This window comes from Artibeus jamaicensis, unplaced genomic scaffold (genome assembly GCF_021234435.1).
Source record: "Artibeus jamaicensis isolate MK-2021 breed Jamaican fruit bat unplaced genomic scaffold, CSHL_Jam_final contig_548, whole genome shotgun sequence".
Classification (NCBI taxonomy): Eukaryota; Metazoa; Chordata; class Mammalia; order Chiroptera; family Phyllostomidae; genus Artibeus; species Artibeus jamaicensis.
The window spans coordinates 1,128,632-1,147,217 of record NW_026521883.1 but is presented as its reverse complement, the minus strand read 5'-3'; the positions used below and the strand labels follow the sequence as shown (position 1 = coordinate 1,147,217).

The 18,586-nt window shown below is 37.8% G+C and overlaps 1 protein-coding gene across 1 annotated transcript; it reads left to right on the top strand.

The window, feature by feature from the left end:
• The first annotated feature begins 3,342 nt into the window (after positions 1 to 3,342).
• Positions 3,343 to 17,807, top strand: MAPK1IP1L (mitogen-activated protein kinase 1 interacting protein 1 like). The gene is made up of 4 exons (XM_037155651.2): positions 3,343 to 3,480; positions 10,676 to 10,697; positions 11,307 to 12,014; positions 13,481 to 17,807. Exons 2-4 carry the CDS (start codon positions 10,680 to 10,682, stop codon positions 13,490 to 13,492), a joined length of 738 nt encoding a protein of 245 aa, XP_037011546.2. The 5' UTR covers positions 3,343 to 3,480; positions 10,676 to 10,679; the 3' UTR covers positions 13,493 to 17,807.
• Positions 17,808 to 18,586: the final 779 nt, after the last annotated feature.

Below are 18,586 nucleotides of genomic sequence, written 5' to 3'. Positions count from 1 at the left end.
ACAAAATGGACATAACTTTTTGAAATGCATTAGTTTCTCCGTAGAAATGTAGACTAATGGCTATAACCCACTGGAAAGGGATTGGGGCATGTGAATCTTATTTCAAATAAAGCCAGAGTCTTTTTTAAAAAATTGTATTCATTTTTTTTAGAGAGGGAAGGAGGGAGAAAGAGGGAGAGAAACATCAATATGTGGTTGCCTGTCATGTGGCCCCCACTGGGGATGTGGCCCACAACCCAGGCATGTGCCCTGACTGGGAATCAAACCAGCAATCTTGATTCACAGCCTGTGTTCATTCCACTGAGCTACACCAGCCAGGGCATAAAGCCAGAGTCTGAATTTTTTAATTTTAAATAGGTTACTCAGCCCTAAATATTTGCCTTAATTCCCCAGCATATAAAATGTAGATAATACTTGTCTCTTGACCTCTGAAGGTTAATTCTTCAGTTAAGAGGTCACCCTTGGAACATACTTGAAAATAATTTCTGTACAACTGTTAAATGCTAACGTGATAATAGGTTTTCAAGGTATTCCCTTAGTGGACCCTGCAGATTCATATTCACTTTTAGTCTGTAAAATGTGACAATAGCGAAAATAGTACAGTTTAAACTTACGGTTTAGACTCTGCATTTGGATGAAGAGTTGCGATTTTCTACTGCTCTTAGTAAGGTTTATGTAAAGTTGATGTTTGCCTAAGTTATTTTAAAAGTTGGTTACATTTGCAAGAAGTAAAGATACAGGCATACCCCCATTTTATTGTGCTCCACTTTATTACACTTCACAGATACTGTTGTATTTTTTTCATTGAAGGTTTGTGACTGCCCTGTGCCAAGCAGGTCTATTAGCATCTTTTTTTCTAACAGCATTTGCTTATTTCATGTCTCTGTGTTATATCTTGGTAATTCAGTATTTCAGACTTTAATTATTATATTTGTTATGATGATCTGTGATCAGTGACCTTTGTCAGGGCTCAGCTGATGGTTAGCATTTTTAGCAATAAAGTATTTTTAAATTAAGGTATATACTTTTTAGACCTAATGCTACTACACACTTAATATAATATAGTGTAAACATAACTTTTATATGCCTGGGAACCCCCCAAATTCATTTGACTGAATTTATTTTGATATTTGCTTTACTTTAGTGGTCTGGATTTGAACCTACAGCATTGCCAAGGTATGCCTGTAATCATTTTGCAGTGATTATAATCAAATCTTAGCTTTCAAAGTAGAGAGAGTGTAAAATTCCAGAAGTTTACTTAAATTATACTAATTTTGCTAGAATTTGATAAATTCTGTATAAACTAAGTATGAACTTGAAGTATACTTCAATATACACAGTTTAAGTAGTAAATTCACAAAAGTAATAGTACCCCTGCGAATCAGGGTTCTTAGATTCACCCCTAACTCAAAAAAGACTATTGCCATTTTTATCTCCTATCCTGAAGTTGATACTTTTTTCTTGGATGTGAGTTCAAATAAATTGACCTGAATAAATTTTCGTTCCTTAATTAAAATTTCATCTACAGAATCCAAAGACTTTGTATTTTGTTTTAAAAAACATTGTATGTCCTTAACTCACACATTTAACTTACAATCTGAAAAAAAAAATTTAAATCTTTATTCTTACACATTTTCTAATTTATAATACATTCCTTTCAGTTTTTAGTGTATCAGTTCGGGTCTTCCAGAAGTGGGTGTCAATATGTGATTACATGTGCAAGAGATTTAGTGGAGTGTGGGGAATATCTACGCAAGATAACGATGAAGGGAACAGAAGAAGGTGAAGTCTGCATACCACGTTGCAGGTCTGACATCTGTAAAAGAAATGGAAGGATCAGAATGGGTGGGCTTCAGACCAGTGCAGTTCTAAAAGAATCTATATGATGACTTAGTGCCCGAAGGTTGCCTGTAGGACCCCACACAGGACAGGAATGACCTAAGGCTGGAATTCCAGTCTTCCTCAGTGACTGGCTGGGAGCATGGCAGAAGGTAGAAGATGGAAGCTGTCAGTAACTGATAACCAGGATCAGGATTAGGGTGATGTGAGGCACTCAACTTGGGCACAGAATTTGTATTTATTTACCAAAAAATGCAATAATGAGAAATAGTATTTGGTGCAACACTTTAAAATCAGAATACAAAGAAAAAAGACCTGTAATAAGTAAAACACCAAAATTTTAAGTAAAAAACACTATTGCCTCAGGCTTCCTTGTGGCTGCACAAGAGACTGGCTCCTATAAGGGCCGGTTAGGTTGTTCACACCAGTGGTGTCATGTTTCATAGACTGCTGTCATTACCCAAAAAATCTGCCTTCTCTGGGCTTAGGTATTTGAAGTTCCTCTGTAGCTCATTCTTCATTTTTCAGTGTGGGAAATAAGTGTGATGTGTCGCATATTCAGAGAGGTCTTCATTTAAGAAGTTTACAATAACATACTCATCCATTGACCCTATAATAGCTAACATAACGTTACAAGAATACTGCATACTTTTACACAAAATATACCTATTATATGTATATACTTTGGACACCATATAATTATGGTATTCCTAGTTAGTGGGTTCCTTAATGTCAGGGGTCATGTGTCAATCTTTCAGGCCTAACAACTATTTAAAGGTTTATTCAAAAATGAACATGGGGGCCCTGGCTGGAGTGGCTCGATGGATTGAGCACTGACCTGCAAGTCAAAGGGTCGCCAGTTCAATTCCTAGTCAAGGCACATACATGCCTAGGTTGCAGGCCAGGTCCCCAGCAGGGGGCATATGAGAGGCAACCATAGGCTGATGTTTCTCTTCCTCTCTTTCTCCCCATCTCTAAAAATAAAAAATAAAAAAAAAATGAACGTGGGGAAAGAGGTACTGATCAGGAAAAATCTTTAAAGACAGCTGTTTATTTAGTTAACTTCAATACGTCAAGCCATTAGCAAACATCTTCCCTTTTCTCTCTCCCCATTTTTGGCCCGAGGGTTCGTGTCCCCCAACTGGGGCGCAGACACAGCACGCTTGGAGGCCTGGGCTGTCTAGAACCTGCCCTCAATCCATTCCAGGAGCCATTAAGCAATTTCCTCCAGGCTGCCCATAACGTCACTAGCTACAGGCGTTTCCTCTGAAGGCTAAGAACTCCGGAAAACTGGGGAGCTTTCCTGTCGGCCACTGGGGACCCCTCCGGTGAGGGGACGGGGCCCGCAAGCGCCAAGAGTAGCTGCTCCGGAAGGGCCGCTAGGGGCCTGCGAGGGGCGCTCGAGGGGTGCGCGCGGGCCAGCCGAGGGGAGGGAGGAGCGCCCGCAGGGGCGGTCGCTCGGCGCTGGTGCTTCCTGTTCCGGTGCCAGGAGGAGCCGCGCGCTGTTAGTGCTGGTGTAGCAGCTTCCGCCGCTGGTGCCGTCGTCGCCGCTGCTGTCAGTCTGCGCTTGGTTCTTCAGCCCTCGGTTTTCTCTGGTCCATCGCTGCCTCTACACCTTGCTGCGGGCTCGGATCTTGCTGGGTGAGGCTGCTTCAGCGCTAACGAGGGTGTGGAGGGGGGAGAGGGAACGCGCCGGAGCGGAAGGCGCGCACAGTAACGAAGATGCCTCGAGTTGCTATTTGGGGACCAAGCGATTTTTTTCCCGTACTCTTTCTTGGGGCTTCGAAGAGTCCTGTGACAAACCCCTGGCCTCCGGAGAAGGCGTCGGTGGGTGAGGTAGTGCCAGACGGGTTTCTCCGCGCTTGACGTCAGGCCTGCCTGGGGGGGCGGGGCGGAGAGCGGGCCAGGCCCTTCCCCCACCCGTTGCCCGGCAGGCGCGACCCACTCCGAGGCCGGTTCGCTCCGGTTGATCCCGGCTCTCTTTGTTCTTGTGGCCCTAAAGGGCTTCCAGCCACGCGCCCCTTGGCCCTGACTTCCCCCATTCATTAATTTGTAATACAAGAGAAGAGCTAGGCCTTAAAAGCTACTTCGAGGAATCTTTGGCTCTTAAGATTACACGCAGTGTGACAACGTTCCGGTCATTCCTTACTAAAGGCGTTGCTAGCAAACACATTGGATGATTTCAGGTCCTGTAATATCTTGTCTTGGGGGTTACCGCATACTATGAAAGGTAGCTTATAAATATAGCTGAACCGTCTTCCTCTCTGAAAACCGAGAGTAGTGCTTGTAGTATGTAAAGATTCTAATGTCGAAGCATCAAATCATCCCAGACGACATTTTTATAGCATTACTACTAAAGAAATACTTGGACACCTGGTGATTTTAAAGGCCTGTTTTGATAATGAAACCTCATTGCAAGTGAAGGTGGTCGTCAGAAATCTTTCAGAAGCTCTTTATTTAGTACTTGTTCATTGGGCAGGAAAAACGGACATTTTTCTTGCTGCTGGCATCCCTAGTGTGTCTTAGAGTTGGGCTGCGGGTATTGGTTGGCGTGTTCTCTTCCTCCAGAGATCTTTAACCAGAATCCAGGGGCCCGGTGTGTTTTGGAATTCCGATCTCTTTGAATTTTACCTTTAAATTTTTAGAGAGACGGTAAAGTTCATAGACATGGTGCCTTCAGCAGTGTTGGGGCAGCATCCCCTACCTAATCCAGTGATTAATATTTGTACAGCGACAGGTGTGAATTCATGGGAACTATAAATAGCCTCAGGTCAGGTTTTTCACCAAATAAGTTTTGTGCCAAGCTGAGAACCGTTTCTTTCTAGTTCAGAGGCTTCTGAGTTCTGAACCGCAGGTAAAGGTTTATGAATCTATCATAGACATTGACAAGGCTACCATGTGTTGAGTTTTTGCTATATGCCAGGCAGTGCCCAAGAGTCTTGATTGCAAATCTGTGAGGTGGATACTATTCCTGTCTACTTCTGCCTCTGTGGTTTGGACAGTTCACCTTGTCCAGAGCCAGTCCTGAAGAGCTGTGATTTTATCTAGTCACTCATACTTTAGCCTTCACTCTTTTAACCATATGCTGCACACCTATATACGAAGGAAGACAAGAGAATGTATTTGTAGGCCACCCACTGTTTTCCTGTTGTTACAGGCACTTGATTTATAAGTCCCACTTAATCTCTCATAACTGGTTCCTCATAGTTGAAGGAACTGAGGTTCATTCAGGAGAGCCGACACTGACTGAGGCATGCCAACCTTGGTCTGAGGCCCTGTGCTAAGACTTTCATATCCCTCGCCTTTCTGTATTCCAGTTCATCTGACCTAACACTACACGCAGGCCTTTTTTGCCTCCCTTTCAGTTTTGTACAAACTGCTCTCCTTTCCCTAAGGCCTCTCCCACCAACTCCTTCATTGTTCTTCTAGGCTGTCCAGGCACCGCTCCTGAGGATTCCCCCCCTGATCCTTCCTTAATTCCCTTAGGAGCTCTTAGAAGTACTCCCTTAGTTTACTCCGAGTAATGTTTCAACTCTCCACCACACTGAACTCCTGAAACATTTAATCCATGCATTGCTCTTCATTTCCCCAAAGCCCAACACAGTGCCTAGCATATACGTAGCTGAATAAATGTAGACAATATGGCTGATAAGAGGTTGCTGAAAAAATTACTTTTTAAAATTACATTTTGAATAAATTTAGAATGTTGAAAAATTTTCAAATCCCTCATTGCTTGAGTTTCCCAAATGTAAGGTGGATAAGAGAGCCAGTAGTAAAAACTGTTCCATATTTTAATTGAAATTTATACTTTCAATGCAATATATTACCATCATCCCCACCCCTGCAAACTAAACAAATCAAAGCAATAATCCTGATTTCTCTTAATACAGTTTACATGCCTGTAGTACCCTGTGGACTATTAACTGTTAATTATCTGTGAAGTAGTAGGAGTTACTACAACTGTTTGGCAGATGAAAATACGGTCTCTGGTCAAGCTTTACTTTGTCAAGTCTCTGTTAAGAAGATTGATGTCCAGGTTTCAGAGCCAAGAAGTCCCAGGTTGTTCACTGTTCTACCACAGTTTGGTGGCCTTTTGAAATATTTCTTGTCCAGTACTTAGTAATTTATGGAGTTCAACTTCTGTAAATTTTTCTGTAATTGAATTACCATTTTTTACTCTAAGGGCCAAAGAAGCTGTAGAAATGTTTCACTTTTCTGGTATATGATAAAAGAAATTTTGTTCTCTTTTAAGATTACTATTTTTGCTGCTCATAATATGAAGTGATTATTTTTCAGATGATGCATAGATCTTGCCATACAGTGGTAGTGGAAGTTTTGGAAGGAATGGCTTTAGATTGTTCCAAGAAGAAGAAAATGAAAATCTGTCTTGATTATAGATGTTTGTTTGTTTGTCAGTTTAAGGATACATTGGCCTCATCTTACTGACTAGTATAACCCAGATGTTTAGGAATAGTTGTTCAGAAAATACACATTTTTTTTCACATTCTGCAACTCTTCTTTTGTTGAGACACTGATGTTCTGCTCAATGTTTTACCTTTTTATGATGAAAGTATCCCCCAAAATGTAAATTGTAATGGTTCCAATTAACATGAACACTGTTCATTCTAGGCATGAGGAGCAGGTCCCTTTTACTGAGCAGTGATGTAGAACAGGACGTCACCTATTTCCAGTTCCTTTGGTCAGGACTTCATTGTTTTTATAACAAGATTCTAGTATTCCTCTATCTTCCAGGATTTGTTGTTGAATTTAAAATGTTAAAAAAGAATTGTGAATCTGTTTAGTAGTATTACCTTATGGTATAATTTATATTTTGATGTAATTCTATGGCTAATTAACTTTATATTATATTATATTATATTATATTATATTATATTATATTATATTATATTATATTATATTATATATACATACACACATGTTTTTCAAAGACTAAGAGGGGGAAAAAATAATTCTGAAACAGCAAGACCATATGAAATTGAATTGATTGCTTTGTTTTCTGCTTCAGAATTAATGTGATCTTTGATACAGAACCATTTTCTGTTTCAGGAAAGGCTTACTCTGAAAAGCATGTTAATTTTATGTGAACTTTAAACTTGTCAGTCACTGATACAGATTCTTCAAGTGTTAGTTTAAGAATTTACAGATGTTTTAATATAAAACAAACCTTAACTTGGAAATTAATGGATAAGTATATTTGCTGTGCATTCAGGATGTGTTTTTTCATATTCTGAATAAAAAGCAAGGTAATGGCAGTTGTGAATTAGTAGGCTTTATGTTGTTTCTTATGAATTGATACCAAATTCATACTTTAAAACTCTTAAGAATGCAAGGATGGTTCAATATTAAGCAATCTATATATAATGTTAACTATTGATGGGGTTTTAAAGGAGGGAAACTGAGATCAACTCTTATTAGATGCCAAAAGATCTTTTTAGTGTCTTCCATATTTTTTAACTAGTAAAATAGGAATAAATAAATATAGACATAAATCAACTTCTTTAATGTAATTTTTTTAATCTCAAACTAAAAATGAGAACTAATTTAAACATTAGAGGCATTCCCAAGAGAGTTGGGAACAACTTTTTTTGCATTTGTGCTTAGTCCCACTATTTAACATTTCTTTGTTGTTTAAGTCCTGGTTGATGCAAAAGAGAAAAGAGGTATAATTATGGAAAACAGAAAGTAAAAGTACATTTTTGTAAATGCCATAGTTTACCTGGGAATCCCAGGGAATTAACTGAGAAACTTTCGACAATAAAATAATTCAGTAATTCACTGCTTACAAACATAATACACTAAAACTTTTAAAACTCTTTCCCCTATATGGACAACCAGTTAAACAATACTGAGTGAGCCAAAAAGTCTGTATGGTTTTTTCTGTAAAATAAAAGGCACATTTTTAATTTTCACCAATAACTTTCTTTATTTGGATTTTTTTGTTCGTTTGGATATCTTCAGTAGGTTGGGTATCTCCCAGAAGGTATAATGTTGATTGTTATTAATTAATGTCTTGATTTGATGGCTATTAACTTCAACTGGTCTACCTCACCATGGAGCATCATCCAAGCAAGAAATCTCCAGCATAAAACTTCACAAAACACTTTGACACATTCACTCAGTCACAGCACTTTCTCCGCACACAGCAGGGCTGTTTTTGCATTTCAGTTATATTTTTACCTTTCTTGAAATAATAAAGCATAATATGCTGAAAATGTGTATTTTCTTCTACCTTTATTAAAGTGGCTACCCAAAAATTTATTAATTTTGATAAATTTTTTAATGCGCACTGATATGACAGTATAATCTAACAGTTGTTTCAAATGAAATTAAAGACAACTAAGCATTACTAGAGGCATCTTGCAGACAAGAACCAATGAATTTTTTGGCCAGCCCTGTACAATGAAAGAAAAGAGCCAGTTTTAATAACCACAAGAAAGTTTACCAATTAGAAATCTATCTCACAAGAAATGGGTAGGAGATGTGATTTTTTTTTAAACTACTGAGTAATAATAAGTGACATTTATGGGAACTAGGAAGATGTACCTTGTTCTTGAGTGAGAAGATTTGATACTTTAGATATATAATATGTATATGTCCCCTAAATACGTCTGTAAATTTAATGCCATTCCAACCAGAATACCAACAAATTTTTTTCCCCCAAAATTGATCTGGAAAGGGTAAGCATGAGAATATTCAGAGAAATCTGAAAAAAAGAACAGAAATGGGGCCCTGGCCACATAGCTCAGTTAGTTAAGAGCATCATTCCAATATGCCAAGATCGTGGGTTTGACTTCTGGTCAGTGCACATATAAGAATCAACTAATGAACCCTGGCTGGTGTGGCTCAGTGGATTGAGTGCCAACCTGTGAACCAAAGGGTCACTGGTTCGATTTCCAGTCAGGGCACATGCCTGGGTTGCAGGCCAGTTCCCAGTTGGGGTCACATGAAAGGCAACCACACATTGATGTTTCTTTCCCTCTCTTTCTCTTCTTTTCCCTCTCTCTAAAATAAATATATAAATTTTTTTTTAAAGAAACAATCAACCAGTGAATACATAAATAAGTAAAACAAAAAACTGATGTTTTTTTCTCTTTTCCTCTTTCAAAACCAACAAATAAATAATTTTTAAAAGAACAGTAACAGGAGGGCAACTCATGTTAAAATTTATTAAAAACTAAAGCTGCCATAATTAAGGTAAAATTGTATGGTGGGATCATTAGAAAAGAACAGAGTCCACAATGCCACTGGGAAATGACAGTGGCCTGGTGGTAAAGAAGCTTAGCTCTGGAATCAGTCTATACCTGGGTTGGAATCCCTTCTCTCCTGGTCACTAGATATGTGACCTTAAGCAAGTTAACTTGGTAAACCTCCTTTTTTCCAACTGCATATTGGGGCTGGCAATGAAATTTACATTTGTAGGGATCTGGGACTATTAAATGAGCTTATGCACTTAGCATGGTGTCTGTTCCATGGATGTTCAATAAATAGTTGTTAATAGCAGTAGAAAGTATTAAAGGCAGCTTGTTAAATAATTTGACAAAAGGTCGATAATTCAGTGATTATTGTTTGGAAGAACTGAAATAGTTTAAACAAGTTAATCTATAAAAATATATGGAAAGCATAGGTGAATTTTTTTAAACTTGGCGAGTAAACAAGGCCTTTGTAAAACAGAAGCCATATGTAGCTTGGAAAGATTGATAAGTTTGACTACACAAAACAAACCATGTATACTGTCTAAAAATACCATTTAAAGGATCTAGAGATAATAGGAACTCTGGATAAATTTTTTTTGTCTCATAAATGACAGAGCTAGAGCTAGCTTAATGTCCTTACTTATCGCACAAAGCATTTTTATAGAAAGATGTGTGTTACTAAGTAATAAAATTATCAAAGATAAAGGAGTACATACTGTCTTCTATTTATAAGAAGTCAAAAAATAAGCAAAAAACTTAAAGAGACGGCTGGGAGGGAGGGGAGTTGGTTGGGAAGGAGCATGAGCAGCCCTTCGGGAGTAAGGGAGTGTTCTGTATCTTGGACACGTACACACGTCAGAGCCTTTTGGTCTAATGCTTAAGATCCTTATGTTTTAAGGTGTTAGTTTACTTCAATTTTAAAAATTGGTACAAGTAGCCCAGGGACATGAGCAAATTAACAGAAAGAAATATAAATGAGATATTAAATATAAGAGATGCTCTACTTAAAAAAATCTAAGTTAAAACAAGATGCCAATTTTTCATTACTTCTCAGCCTTTTGGCTAAGATCATGTGTAAAACAAGATGCCAGTCTACCATAATTGAAAATGATTTATAAATTTAAAATACCAAGTGGTAAAGAAGAGTTAAAAGGAAAAGGTGGGCAGTGTAAATTGGCAAGGGACTTTTAAATTGGCATGGACTTTTGAGATGGAATTTATACAAGTACCTGTTGATTGAAATTCTTACATTTTAGTACTTTTTCCTGGTGATAGACTCATGAGCGAGCAAAGATATGTGTTCAGATGTGTTCACTCTATCATTCATTCAAACAATACAAAAGGCAAACAAGCATAAACCGCCTGCTGCCCAGATTAGTATGTACAACTACCTTGTGAATCACTTTTGTATGATATGCCCCCATTAAAAAGGGATGAAGTTGATAAAGCTATCTGGACTGTTGTGGAAGTGTTTCCTACATAAAGGAAAATATTTTACATCAATGATTAAGATTCCATTTAAGTAAAAATAAAGAATATATAAGAAACAGTAAACACTGGTTTTGAAATATTACTTCTTCCTTTCTTTTTCTTTCTTCCTTTCTTTCTGTTTTTGTTTTTAGGAAAATGTCTGATGAATTTTCGGTAAGTTGACACATTTATTCTTTATAAGTTTTTTAGCTCTTAAGAAAACAATATAGTTTTAACAGCGGGCCATAGTCTTTTAGTTTGAAAGAGACACTTTCTGTGATTGTTGGGCTTTGGCAGGGGGTAGTATGTGATTTTGATAGGTTATTTGCTTTAATTTACTTATGTATATCATTTGAAAATATATTTTGAAGTATTCCCTTTCAACCTCATATTATTAATAATAGCCAACAATCATTGAAAATTAATATCCGGCACTGTGTTAACTGCATTACATAAATTATCTCATGCAAGCCTCAGGTTAACCCTAAAACTGTTTTTTGAAAATGAAGAAGCTAAAGCTCAGAGGAAGTATGTAATTTGTTTAAGGTAAAGCTGGGATTCAAACCCACAATATATTAATTAGTTGTATTTAGAAAACTTCGACTTCTCTGAGGAATTTGCATTGTAAGGGGTGATATTCGAGGTAATCCCTCAGGGTTTGTATTAAATGAATTGTTTTTAAACTGAACAGCTTGGCTTTGGAAGATGTTATAGATATTTATAGTCGTGTTTGGTGTGACTTCCTAAATAAGATTGGTGAGACATGCCTTTTTTGTATTCCAGTTGGCAGATGCGCTACCTGACCACTCCCCTGCCAAAACCTCTGCTGTGAGCAATACAAAACCCGGCCAACCTCCTCAAGGCTGGCCAGGTTCCAACCCTTGGAATAACCCAAGTGCTCCACCTTCTGTGCCATCTGGACTCCCACCAAGTGCAACACCATCCACTGTGCCTTTCGGACCAGCACCAACAGGAATGTATCCCTCCGTGCCTCCCACTGGACCACCTCCAGGACCCCCGGCACCTTTTCCTCCTTCTGGACCATCATGCCCCCCACCTGGTGGTCCTTATCCAGCCCCAGCTGTGCCAGGGCCTGGCCCTACAGGGCCATATCCTACACCAAATATGCCCTTTCCAGAGCTTCCACGACCATATGGTGCACCCACTGATCCAGCTGCAGCTGGTCCGTTAGGTCCATGGGGATCCATGTCTTCTGGACCTTGGGCACCAGGAATGGGAGGGCAATATCCTACCCCTAATATGCCATATCCATCTCCAGGGCCATATCCTGCACCTCCTCCTCCCCAAGCACCAGGAGCAGCACCACCCGTGCCATGGGGCACTGTTCCACCAGGAGCCTGGGGACCACCAGCACCATATCCTGCCCCTGCAGGATCCTATCCCACACCAGGACTCTATCCCACTCCCAATAATCCTTTTCAAGTGCCTTCAGGACCTTCTGGTGCTCCACCAATGCCTGGTGGTCCCCATGTGAGTGTTTAATTTGTTATTTACCATGCACCTAGTAGTCATATAAGCACAACTAAAAGATGATTTGTCTCTAGTTTGGGATAAAAGATTAGAAAGCTTTTAAAACTTGCTAAAAGGTATGTCTGTGTATGCACACTTCTGTGTGTAAAGAGTAAATTTCAAATTTTAGGTAAAGCATTTAAAAGGATGAAAACATGAAGTTACATACATATCCCAGTACTAAAAATGGAAAGAAAAATTTTCTAAAAATCCCCAAAGATGTTGTAGTGTACTAAGCAGTATTCTCAACAGCATCCTTGAGATAAACTCAGAGATGCATTGCATTGGTCTTTTTAAAAACATTTCTTCCCTGGCCGGTGTAGCTCAGTGGATTGAGCACGGGCCTGCGAACCAGACATTCGCAGTTCGATTCCCAGTCAGGAGGGCATATGCCTGGGTTGCAGGGCAGTTCCCTGTAGGCCAGTTCCCAGCAGGGGATGCAGGACGCACGAAAGGCAACCATACATTGATGTTTCTCTCCCTCTCTCCTTCCCTTCCCTTCTAAAGATGAAATAAAATCTTAAAAAAAAACATTTCTCAATAATGTTTTATAGCATTACACTGAAATACAGTTCAATAATAACAAGCTCTACCTGTCTGGCTTAAGATAGAGGTAGATTTTTTTTTTAGTTGAAATTCAGTATTTTGGTGTACTAGTTTTTTAGAGTATAATTTATTAACCTTCCAAATGAATCAAGTTTTGTATTTTTTTTTTTTTTTTTAGTGAGCATAGATGATTCTAATCAGTGGTGTTTCATGGTTTAATTATATTTGTATAACATGTATACACAAATTGTATTTGCTTAGAAACAGACTGGGGAGACGGTTCCTAGAAGTAGATGTGTAGAGCATCCAGAGCAGCGAACATACAACATGGCCCAGCTTTTGTGCAACTCGCCATAGTGTTTCGTAGCCAAGGTTTTGTTAGATTCGTAGCAGCATTCAGCTCAATATTCTGCCACTGTTCTGAATATGTGTAATGCTTTACGGTCTGTCAGCCAAGCCAGAGTAGGGTTGACATCTTAGTTGAAGAGCCTGTCTTTGAGCATATGACCAAATAGAAAAACATCCCACTTCTCCCATGACGTAAGCCAAGAGAGTATTCAAATATAGCCATGATTTCCGTGAGGGGAGAATAATCTATTTATTCTAACAAAATAACTAATCAGGTCTCTAACTAGATTAACCAGACATCCACCTCAAAAGTAAAGAAAGAAAATCCTAATTAAATGCTCCAAAACATCCTTTCATTAGTTGTAACTTCTTGCTATATATATTTTTAAAAATTGTTTTTGTAGATTGTATGCCAGGATAAGTGAGATGACTTGCTGTTTGGATTTATTAAGCAATAAGTTTAAACCACAGACAGGAGTAGTAAACTCCATTTACAAAATCTAGAAGTTTACTTTTTTTTTTTTCTGTTGCAGTCTTACCATTAAGTTAATGGATGAAGAGATGACGCTTTGCTTTTTGAAGTACATATATATGCACATGAATGCATATATAAAAATTGCTGGTTTCACTATTAGAGGGCATTCATGAAAGAACAACTCTTGCACCTCTCAGAAGATATCTGCCTCTTGTACTTGGATGTATAATATATCAGATGGATACAATCAGATAAAAATGTAAAAGGAAATCATTAAAATGGGATTTTTATTCAGTTTTTATGGAAAGTTAAAATAAGTATATTGAATAGCTCTTTGATATAATTTGTTTAAAACAAATTTTGGATTTGTTTAAATTATGTAACTACACACTTAAAAATCTAAGATGTTGTGGATTATTGGTAGACTCTGCAACCTCATTGGCAAATTATTTCAAGTATTTTTCTATAATCACTTTTTCCCTAAATAAACACACTTTGAAAATATTCACAATGTCATAATTTAAACAAATGATGCTTCTCAACATCTTGAGCTGCTCTATCCATAGAATAAATAAATCTAGTCCTCTTGAGGTTACGTTTTGAATATACGTTTTTGAACTGGCAGTAATTATTGTCAGATGTTGAGTTTATTGGGCAGTGTTCATTTTATCCTTGAAAATTTAGTGAAAACTTGCATTTTGAGTTTCACTTGACTTGTTTTACTTTTAGCCAAATGAGTCAAACAGCTCCAAAATCTGCCATTTATGGAAACTTTTTTTTAATGCAGGCCAACATGTATGTAAATTATGCTCTTAGAGAATTGGTGGTCTCTGTATTGCTTTAGAATAGATTGAGATGTCCATATTGATTTGGGAAGAGCTCAAGGAAGGAAATAATTCTCTTTTGTGTCAAACCTCAAACTAGAGGAAACCTTGGGAGTTGCTTCATAGTGACAAGTAATTTGCATTCCCAGAAAACACTCTTCCACCCCTTTCCTGTAGCCTCTTCTCCCTCAGTTCTGTAGGATTACATTCCTTAAATTCCTCCCTGATACGGAAAACTGGCACACTCCAGAGGTCTGTCATAAACACATATAGCAGTTCTGCTGAGAGAACCTTAGTCATACAGGCATGACTGTTCTCTTTGTATAAGTGTGATCAAAATAATGTGTCTGTCTATCAGAGTCTGGTTAAGCTATGTCATTGTTTCTTGCATAGTATCCTGGATCTGTTTGTAGAATGCTTATGGCTAACAGTTCAGTTCTGTATTTGTTGACAGGTAAATAGGTAGAATTAGTGCCATCCTTAAAAAGTCTGAAAATAATAAAGTGTAGTTCTCTGCAATTGAGTTTAAAGAAGTGTGATTGTGTTGCTTAAATGTGTTGTCTGTAACCACCATAATAGTCCGAGTAGTTTTTTGGCACCTTATCTTTAAATCAGATTCCTAATTTTGGGATAGAACTGACTGTGTTACTTGTGGAATAACATTTTGAAACTTTTAATATATCCATTGGGTTATACTAAAATGTATTGTGAATTTCTTCACCAGTATAGGACAGGTTTATGCTAGAGCTCTTGTTTTTGCTTAGAAATAAAGTATTTAGTAGTTTATTTCTTGTATAGTTAAAATGTCAAGAATGCCAAATGCTGCCAATGTAATGGTTTGATAGCTACCTCCTATTAAGAAATCGAGATGATCACCTTTGGGAGGAACATTCAGTGTTTCAATCTCCCTTTTAAGTGGATGATAAATTCAAGTTTCCAGAATTGAAACTAATTTGTTTAGATATTCTCAGACTGGTGAATGTTGCTAGACAGTCTTACATAGTGGCACAAGTAGTCTTTTTATCTTACACTTACTTGCAAGGCCAAGTGGCAGCTATCTACAACACTTTTGAAATCTGTTGTCAAAGCAGCCTTCAGTGTACAGGGCAGGTCACCGTAGAAGGCCATACCTTAAATTATCAATGTCATGTCAGTTGACTTTGGAGGCATAAGATGATAGGAAAAGTGAGATGGCAGCAAAGATATCTGTCCTTTTAGTTGTTGTGATTGTCCTGCATTGGGATGACAACTCTGGCTTTAGATGTATGTGATACTAAATGTAATACTAGACAGGATAATGTTTGACTGAACGAGGAAGAGGGAGCAAGTTTGGGAGTCTGTAATTGAGGAGCCCGTGTATTATTGGAGAAAAATCTTTTGTTAAAGGATAGGAAGGACCATGAACACAAGATCTGAAATTACTCTTCCCAATAAGTATATTAACTTTGCTAGTGATCTATACTGCTCAACGTGCCCTAGACAATACTGCTATTAGTAGTTTACTTTTCAAGGACTTTCCAGGTGATATTTGGGAGGTTTTTGTTTTTTTTAATGGACGAGTAAAAATCAAAGGGAACAGAATTTGCTTTTATTTTTGTAATTATTTAGAACATGATTTCTCAAATCAGGGAAGAGGCGTCTCCATTCTTGAGAGAATAATCTGGGCAAAAAGTATTTTTAGGTTCAGGATGGAGTTAAGAATGTAAGTTTCCATGGAGGAATGGGAGAAGCATCTAAGGAACATGCTCTTTCTTTGTACAAGGGAATAATTTGCTGTCAAAATAAGTCACGCTAGGCTAAGATGCATTTATGGAAGACTGCTTGTTACCAAGTATGTTTGGTTTTAAAGGAGTATGAAGTATAGAATATGCTGGCATTTGGACTTAAAAGCAAGAATTTTAAAATAAATTTAATGGAGATAGTTGAGATAACATTGAGGAATAGTATTCCTGGAGTTTGAATGTTAGACTTTGAAATAAATGTTGAGCCTAAAAATGACAAACGAAAATTTAAAAGATAGACCTTATATTCACACTCAGTTCTCAAGAATCAAAGTGCTGTAAAGGAATTTATAAAATACCTTGGCTTGTTTTTGCTGGGCTCGGCCTGATACCTTTTCATGTTTGAGAATGGCCATTTTGTTTAGTTATATATTGATTATTCAGTAACAGACAAGGCATTTTTTAAATTAGCAAAGGCCTCCTTCCTTTTCCATTTTTACTGTTTATTCTTTCAGTAGAGATTGGTAATAGGGCTGGAAAGAAATGTCAAATTTTGGCCTCGGTCTATCACACCACTACAGTGGAACATTGGAATATTTTCTAGGAAAAAAGATCAGTGTGCCCAGGATATTTTACCTCATAAATAATTAGTGCTACCTGTTGTACTCAGATATACAGCTTTTAAAACTAGAGATGGACATAGCTCTACTCAAAGTTTCAGTAAGAATACTGTGCCTAGTTTGCATATCAGTCAGTTACCTACACTTTGAAATGATTAGTGCCATGTCTTCCTTCCTCACCCTGAGTAATCTAGTGCCAACTTTATTAAAATGCCATGGTTATAAACCTTGGGAGTTAAACCTAAGCACAGACCTTCCAGTGTTAACGTTTTTGAAAAGTAGAAGGCTGAATTCAAATGAATCACACTGATACACTGTGCTATGCATAGAAAGTGGTGGGTGGCATTCAGGGAGGACTATAATTTAATCCTAATAGAGCAATACTTAGTATGAAGACACTGTTCTTTTTATTTTCAGAATTCTGCCAAGTGAAACAAAAATTGCCAATAAAATAGTATTAAAGAAATGCCGTGCAAGCTTCTGGCTCTAGAATATTTCTGAGAACTGCATTCATTCAACACTTAGATGTCTGTGACCCAGGTGCTTTGCCAGATGCCAGAGATACAGACATGAAAGAGAATGCCTGTCCTTGAGGGGTTTATAGTCTAGGGGTGGCATTACAGGATTCGTCAGTATACTCATTACTAGTTCATCCTAGGTAAACATTTTGGTATTCCTGCTGGTGGAAATTATAGACCAACCTTCAGGCATTTAAAGAGCAAAGTATGCTATAACTTTTTTTTTTTAAGTAAGAAATTATGTTTTCCAAGATTGTAGTCTTGTCAGCCTTGGTTTTCAAGCATGCAAATAATGGGATGTTTTTTCCTCCTTTCCCCTGGTTAAAGGCACTTTCACTGCCCATCACAGATAACAGATGCTGATTTGTTGCCATTAAGTAAACTTGACTTCTTTGTGCTCTATAAAGGTTTTTTGTATTTTTTCTTGATATTGTTATTGTTTTCATTGACTCCATGACAAATTTAATGTATGTAACTGTCTATGCATTTTAAGTTAAACTGCCTAAAATGTGATTTGACACATAAGCATTTGTTTGTATTATGAACTATAAGCAATCTGTTTGAGACTTTAGGTTTTATCACCTGCTGCTGTATTTGTAAACAAAGACAAATGTCGCTTTAAGAAGTAATTATAATTAGGAATAGTCTATGGGTGTGATACTTGATATTTTTAAAGATAAACTTGTTTGCTTTTGTGTATTATACCTGAAAACTTTTCTTAAAATGTATTTTCATGGTTTCGCAGTTTTTCCACATACTTTATTCTTTAGGCCCAGTTCTGGCCTTCCCTGAACCAAGTCCAAAGCCTAATTAATGCAAATTTGTTGACATAAAGACAAAAGGGCCTAAAATGCCTCTCCATTGTGTGTGAGCCGCATTCACTAAGGCATGGCTGTAGGCCATCTGGCAACAACCCCTCCACAAACCCTCTTTCGGCAACATGATGTCCCGTGTGAGGATTTCCTCTTCTCCCTTCACGGCCAGGCTCTCCTTTGTAACCAGGTTGTGTACACACAAAGTTAGGGAACCTTTCCCATCCCTGCTACCACCACTCCCACTGAAAGACAGTTCTGCTCTCGCCGTGATAGGCCATTAGTGAGGATCACATTGTTAAATTTGGTGTATTTTGCCATTTTCTTTCTATAGGCTGGTTACTAGCATATCTTTAACCCCAGCATGAAGGGAGCTGTGAATGAATTAATAATTTGTAGCACATTCTACTTTGGAATGGGAAGTCTTGTTTCATATCCCCTAAAAGTACCCATCTAAGATAGAGCTATGAAAACAAACTTAGTGCCAATCCTTTTGCAACAGATCTCTAATGCAATATAGAATCCTAACTATTAGCTAACGTTTTAGAGAAGACAATGCAATAGAGTTTTAATACCAGAAGAAAATTTAGGCCATCACATAGTTTGTTCCTATAGCATTTGGACATTATTCTCATTTGAGCTGGTTTTTATGTTGCTGCATTAAACTGT